The 7,619-nt window shown below is 41.4% G+C and overlaps 1 protein-coding gene across 1 annotated transcript; it reads left to right on the top strand.

Moving 5' to 3' along the window:
• The first annotated feature begins 913 nt into the window (after positions 1–913).
• On the top strand, positions 914–7,619 carry ccdc113 (coiled-coil domain containing 113). Its single transcript, XM_046293395.1, has 8 exons — positions 914–1,107; positions 1,236–1,374; positions 2,254–2,415; positions 4,678–4,833; positions 5,029–5,265; positions 6,607–6,714; positions 6,849–7,004; positions 7,272–7,619. The coding sequence occupies exons 1-8, from the start codon at positions 1,037–1,039 to the stop codon at positions 7,347–7,349; spliced, it is 1,107 nt and encodes a 368-aa protein (XP_046149351.1). The 5' UTR covers positions 914–1,036; the 3' UTR covers positions 7,350–7,619.

Genomic DNA, 7,619 nt, shown 5'->3' with positions numbered 1-7,619 from the left:
TAAAATTGTATAAACGGCAACAGATAATTTGTTCATTTGACATGGTGGGGTCTATTTCTGTCGGTAAAATTAATTATGTGATGGAAACGCCTTTATGCGCAAATATTAATATAATAACCATCATATCAAAGTACATTTGGAGTCACGCGATTGGTGTGTGGTCTATGACCATGCAGTTATTAGTCTACAGATTAGTCTACATGCAGTTATTAGTCTACAGATTAAATACAATTATGATTAACTTCACGGGGTGGTGAAAGTGCACGGTTATCTTGATGCTCCTTTCCAAAAAATATCGAAAGTCTTATTCTTGTGACGTGATGATAGTTGCTTGACTGCCGTTTGACAAACTCAAATATTATCGCTGTTATCCATAATAATCTTATCATGCAGACTAGCCAACCCGCATTGTATCTGCAAACTGTTGGCTTGAGCCATCTGCCGAAACCCGAGTAGGCAGTATACTATTTAACGCAACAGTTTTTGTGACAAAACCGTAGAGTTGAACATATTGTAACGACCCTGGGTTTATATGCGCGGATATCGACTCTGCCGACATCGATAGCGCGCCGGACCTCGGGCTCGAAGGTCGAGGGTTCGAGACCTGCTCCCTGCCTGTTTCATTACTATGATGGAAAGACATTGAACTTTAGATTTTTTTTGTCTGTACATTAAAACTTTAGCGAAATTGTTTTATGTGCACTACCTCATAATGCACTTACTTTAATCTGCAACAAATATGTTTGGTGGAAACACCACTGGTGGGAAAATACGTGTGTTTTCTTTATGCAGATTTGAGAATATTTGCATGAAAATCGATCGCTGATTGGATGGAAACATATCTACTATATATATATATTTATATAATTGGTTTCCATCCAATTGGCACAGATTTTCTAAAATCTGCAACAATTTCCTTTGATAAATTATCAGATTTTATGTGTGCTAGTCACGTAATTTAGAACTCTATCCGTCCATAGCTGGTCTGAGCAGACGCAGCAACTGCTTTCCCACCTGTTTGTTTACCTTAGCAACCATGGCAGAGACGGTTCAAGATGTTTCTGAAGCAGATAAGCGACATCTCGTTGAACTCGTCAAAGAACTCAGGTATAAAGATATTTTTCAGTTTCAACACTTCTTAACTCTTGTCTTAACTCATAGATTTGCTACATAGAGTAGCAATTTGTGGCCGCAAAAAAACAAAAGGCCTTGTCCCTCACTGCCTCTTTTTCCAGACGCTCCAATGCGGTGCTACGGGCAGAAACTGATATGTATGAGCGGTATATAAGCCGCTTGGACCCCAGGGACTTGGTTCCTCAGCCTTTATCAGATTCTCTGGGGGCAGCTGCAGCATCACAGTTGGAGATTGGAGGGGTATGAGAAAGCATCTCGCACAACTTCCACAAACTTAATGTGTTGAATGAAATGGATTTCCCTACCCTATATGTTATTTGACCTCTCGTGATTGACTCATGCACCATAATCTCGTCGTCCACTATAACCTCGTAGGTTTAACATGCTGACCAGACCGGACACGTCGCGTGCGCGAGCGTCGCAAAAATAAATTTAGAAATCCATGTTATTAAAATATTCCAACCGCACTGCTCGCGCGCGCCAACAAGCTTCTGAGTCGCCAAGGGCTAACGGCTGCGCGCGTGCACTATCGTACATAAATGTATTTTGTCCCCCTACACCAAACGCGATCACGACATGCAGGTTAAAATATCAAAACAAATTCTGAACCAATGATATTAATTTGGGGACAGGTCGAAAAGCATTAAACATGTATGGCAATTTAGCTAGTTAGCTTGCACTTGCTAGCTAGCAAATGTGTCCTATTTAGCTAGCTTGCTGTTGCTAGCTAATTTGTACTGGGATATAAACACTGAGTTGTTATTTTACCTGAACTGCACAAGGTCCTCTACCCCGACAAATTAATCCACACATAAACGGCCAACCGAATCGTTTCTAGTCATCTCTCCTCCTTCCAGGCTTTTTCATCTTTGAACTTATATGGTGATCACATCTAAACTTCTATTGTATTACCACGACAACCAGCAACAAAGTTCGTCTTTCAATCACCCACTTGGGTATAACCAATGAGGAGATGGCACTTGGGTACCTGCTTCTATAAACCAATGAGGAGATGGTTGGCTAAGGCTTGGGTGGGAAATACAAAGTGTGTGTGTTATTACCATAGAAAAATAAGGGTTTTTACTGCATGTTTGAATGCTTATATTTCTGTGGCTTTAGGGCCGTGGGAGAAAGATGAAAACACGGACAACGGCTCTGGAGCAGTTACAACGTCTGACATTGGAGCAAAAGTGTGACGTGGCACAGAGAGAGTTAGATGAAACCAAGGAGGACCTGGAGAAACTGAAGGAGAGCTCAGAAAGAGTGCTCCACAACTATAAGGTAAACACAATATACAAACATAGAGGGAATGGATAGAGAAAGACTATTCTGGATCTGTGTAACCTGCAGAGGAATCTGTGATTTGGTTTAGTTGTGGTCTATGTAGTTAAGATGCACTTAAACCCTGTCCTTCTGTAGCTCAGTTGGTAGAGCATGGCACTTGTAACGCCAGGGTAGTGGGTTCGATCCCCGGGACCACCCATACGTAGAATGTATGCACACATGACTGTAAGTCGCTTTGGATAAATGGCATATATATTATTATTATTATATTAACCCATTCAGATTTCTGGCATTATTACAGTACCAGTCAAAAGTTTAGACACACCTACTCATTCCTGGATTTGTCTTTATTTTGTACTATTTTCTACATTGTAGAATAACAGTGAAGAGATCAAACTATAAAATAACACATGGAATCATGTAGGAACCCATTTTCTTTAAACAAATCCAAAAATATTTAATATTTGAGATTCATCAAAGTAGCCACCTTTTGCCTTGATGACAGTTTTGCACACTCTTGGCATTCTCTCAACCAGCTTTGTGAGGTAGTCACCTGGAATTAATTTCAATTAACAGGTGTGCCTTGTTAAAAGTTCATTTGTGGAATTTCTTTCCTTCTTTATGCATTTGAGCAAATCAGTTGTGTTGTGACAAGGTAGGGGTGGTATACAGAAGATAGCCTTATTTGGTAGGATACCTAGTCTATATTATGGCAAGAACAGCTCAAATAAGCAAAGAGAAACGACAGTCCATCATTACTTTAAGACATGAAGGTCAGTCAATCTGGAACATTTCAAGAACTTTGAAAGTTTTGTTGTGGAAATTCTTACACAGGGACACTCAAAGCCAATCATAAATTAATCATTGTTTATTATCAGAGCGCTGGAGAGGTTCCAACAAACCCAATGCGCCATAGTGAATGTCTGTTAGGAGCTCTGCTGCAGCAGTCCCAGCAGTTGTCTTATATACAGACAAGTTATATTTGCATGATTGATTTATTTGCATGATCCACTTAATCCATTCAGCATTACCGTTTTTCATTCATGTGACCTACCAATACTGGTTCATAACATGTGACAGACCAATACTTCACGAGGCTTCTTCTCTCTAAGCTTAGACCTTGAAACTGAGATATCTTTCGTTCTCAAAACAAGGTCTGGGCATACTGCAAAATTGCAGATACTGATAAATGAGGATTTGTTCAATCACTCACTTGCATGAACACAGAAATAGGTTATTAGAAAAGCACATGTATAACATTTTCATCACAGTTTCTTCAAGTGCAGTCTCAAAAACCATCAAGCACTATGATGAAACTGGCTCTCATGAGGACCGCCACAGGAAAGGAATACTCAAGAGTTACCTCTGCTGCAGAAGTTCCTTTGAGTTACCAGCCTCAGAAATAGCAGCAAAGAGACATGCTTGGGCCAAGAAACACGAGCAATGGACATTAGACCGGTGGAAATCTGTCCTTTGGTCTGATGAGTCCTAATTTGAGGATTTTGGTTTCAACCGGCGTGACTTTGTGAAACGCAGAGTAAGTGAACGCATGATCTCTGCATGTGTGGTTCCCACCGTGAAGCATGGAGGAGGTGGTGTGATGGTGCTTTGCTGGTGACACTGTCAGTGATTTATTTAGAATTCAAGGCACACTTAACCAGCATGGTTACCACAGCATTCTGCATCGATACACCATCCCATCTGGTTTGCGCTAAGTGTGACTATAATATATTTTTCAACAGAACAATGACCCAGCACACCTCCAGGATGTGTAAGGGCTATTTGACCAAGAAGGAGAGTGATGGAGTGCTGCATAAGATGACCTGGCATCCACAATTACCCGACCTCAACCGAATTGAGATGGTTTGGGATGAGTTGGACTGCAGAGTGAAAAGCTGCCAACAAATGCTCAGCATATGTGGGAACTCCTTCAAGACTGTTGGAAAAGCATTCCCAGTGAAGCTGGTTGAGAGAATGCCAAGAGTGTGCAAAGCTGTCCTCAAGGCAAAAGGTGGCTACTTTGAAGAATCTTCAACATAAATTATATTTTGGTTTGCTTAACACTTTTTTGTTTACTACATGATTCCATATGTTTTATTTCATAGTTTTGATGTCTTCACTATTATTCTACAATGTAGAAAATAGTAAAAATAAAGAAAAACCCTTTGAATGAGTAGGTGTGTCCAAACCTTTGACTGGTACTGTACATTGTATCAAAAGCTTGATAACCAATCATTTCTGGACCCTTCCCCATATTAGGCAACTCTGGAGGAAGCAGATATTCGACTTGTGGAGGTCAAGAAAGCAAGTTATGAGTTTGACCGTGATGTCGCTAAGGTGTTGAGGGAGAAGAGAGGTGTCATGATGGGTGCAGAGAAGGTCATTCGTTATTTTGAGGACAGGATGAGAGCAAAGGTAAGCAAGCTGCATGTCAGGCAGGGGTGTCAGGTCAGAGATCTTAAATCACATTTGGTTCCTGACTTAAATTACAAATCTTGGAAGTAATGCAAGCTTCAATATCAACATTCACTGTTACCGACTGCTGCCCTGTTTCTCTGACCTCATCACCTATTTGTCTCATCCTGCTGCTACCTTTACTTCATCCTACAGGACACACTGGTTGAGAAGTTGCGGTTGAAGAATGCAGCTCTCCATGTGCAGAAGAGGAAGTTGCAGTTACAGCTACGGCAGAAAGAGGAAATGGGTGAAGCCCTGCACGAGGTGGATTTCCAGCAGCTGAAGATCGAGAACAGCCAGTATCTCGAACGCATTGATGAAAGAAACCAGGACCTTCTGCGCCTAAAACTCCTGGCAGGAAACACCCTACAGGTTCTCAACTCCTACAAGGTTTGATTCCTATTCAAACACTATTGTATGTACAGTGGGGCAAAAAAGTATTTAGTCAGCCACCAATTGTGCAAGTTCTCCCACTTAAAAAGATGAGAGAGGCCTGTAATGTTCATCATAGGTACACTTCAACTATGACAGACAAAATGAGAAGAAAAAAATCCAGAAAATCAAATTGTAGGATTTTTAATGAATTTATTTGCAAATTATGGTGGAAAATAAGTATTTGGTCACCTACAAACAAGCATGATTTCTGGCTCTCACAGACCTGTAACTTCTTTAAGAGGCTCCTCTGTCCTCCACTCATTACCTGTATTAATGGAATCTGTTTGAACTTGTTATCAGTATAAAAGACACCTGTCAACAACCTCAAACAGTCACACTCCAAACTCCACTATGGCCAAGACCAAAGAGCTGTCAAAGGACACCAGAAACAAAATTGTAGACCTGCACCAGGCTGGAAAGACTGAATCTGCAATAGGTAAGCAGTTTGGTTTGAATAAATAAACTGTGGGAGCAATTATTAGGAAATGGAAGACATACAAGACCACTGATAATCTCCCTCGATCTGGGGCTCCACGCAAGATCACTAGGGGGACCTAGTGAATAACCTGCAGAGAGCTGGGACCAAAGTAACAAAGCCTACCATCAGTAACACACTACGCCGCCAGGGACTCAAATCCTGCAGTGCCAGACGTGTCCCCCTGCTTAAGCCAGTACATGTCCAGGCCCGTCTGAAGTTTGCTAGAGCATTTGGATGATCCAGAAGAAGATTGGGGGAATGCCATATGGTCAGATGAAACCAAAATATAATTTTTTGGTAAAAACTCAACTCGTCGTGTTTGGAGGACAAAGAATGCTGAGTTGCATCCAAAGAACACCATACCTACTGTGAAGCATGGGGGTGGAAACATCATGCTTTGGGGCTGTTTTTCTGCAAAGGGGCCAGGACGACTGATCCGTGTAAAGGAAAGAATGAATGGGGCCATGTATCGTGAGGTTTTGAGTGAAAACCTCCTTCCATCAGCAAGGGCATTGAAGATGAAACGTGGCTGGGTCTTTCAGCATGACAATGATCCCAAACACACCACAAATACTTTTTTGCCCCACTGTACATCTCTTTTCTTGTGCAGGGGTGTGATCAGGTTCAGGAGAGCGGAATTATATATTCCTGGTTGGGGAATCTGAATTTGAGAGGTAGATCCCTTGAGATAAACTGATAAAACTCTAGGCTTATTTTCATCACCCAGGCCCAACTAAGGTACTTGACCTTTGTTGTGTTTGTACGTACGTGGGGGTTTGGGACTTTGATAAGGAAATGTGTTGTTTTTCCCATTGTAGAAGAAGCTGCAGAGCATGACATGTGAGTCAAAGCTGCTTAGTAGTGACATCACCTCCCGTAAGGAGATGCTGGTGAAGATCGAGGAGGAGACACTGCAGGCAGAAGAGGTCAATTTAACATTCACCTGTTTAGTTTTTAACCAAAATCATACGATTTTTGTAGCCAACTATTCAGCTATGTTTGCAACACTGCTGGTGCGTAAGCTAATAAATATCCCCCTCTTCGTGTCCTTCTTGGGCAGGAGCGATCCAAGGCAGAGACTCTTAACAGGAAGCTGCGAGGCCAGCTGGCAGATTTCCGTGTTCCCCACGTGCTGCAATACATCACAGCTAAGGCCTCCCATAGCCAGCTCGAGCAGAGTGTCCGAGCCTGGGAGCGAAAAGTTGAAATATCTGAGGTGAGTGTCAAAGTTGTAGGTTAGATATAACTTTACTTACGAAGGGTAATTACAGAAGGTAAGTACATACTTCATAACACATTGATAATAATATTTTCATGTTGTTTTGCAATTGGCTTCTGTTCTGCTTATGAATTCGTAAATGTTACGAAGTCCTTACATAGGTACCCTTTTTAAGTAATGTTATCATGTTAGGTAAGGGACATGCAGTTCTGAAATTATCATTATAGAACCAGAAAGTTCCTGATTTCCATGCCATCCATACAGATGGCTCTGAGGACACACACCAAGACCTGGAACAAGCTGAAGGAAGCTGCAGGAGCAGGACCAGTCACAGCCCGGTGAATCCGCACATGCTTCCTAATAAATATATTCTCTGCAAATATTCAATCATCCAAAGCAGTCAAAAATCCATCAGTCTCTTTTGTAAACTAGCGGAGATATGCCCTTATAAAGTAACTCTTGTGTTTTAGCTGTTTTTAACTTTCAGTATATGGAACATTTGTAGAATGGTTGAACAATCATGTTTTAAGTCACAATTGAACTTATCGCTTGTAGTAGGGTGGTTAAGCTGATAAATCGTTCATTTTTTGATTAAAAACACCCTGAAATGTA

The sequence above is a fragment of the Oncorhynchus gorbuscha genome, linkage group LG02 (assembly GCF_021184085.1).
Source record: "Oncorhynchus gorbuscha isolate QuinsamMale2020 ecotype Even-year linkage group LG02, OgorEven_v1.0, whole genome shotgun sequence".
Taxonomy (NCBI): domain Eukaryota; kingdom Metazoa; phylum Chordata; class Actinopteri; order Salmoniformes; family Salmonidae; genus Oncorhynchus; species Oncorhynchus gorbuscha.
The sequence above is the reverse complement of the archived record's forward strand: the minus strand, read 5'-3'. Positions and strand labels throughout refer to the sequence as shown.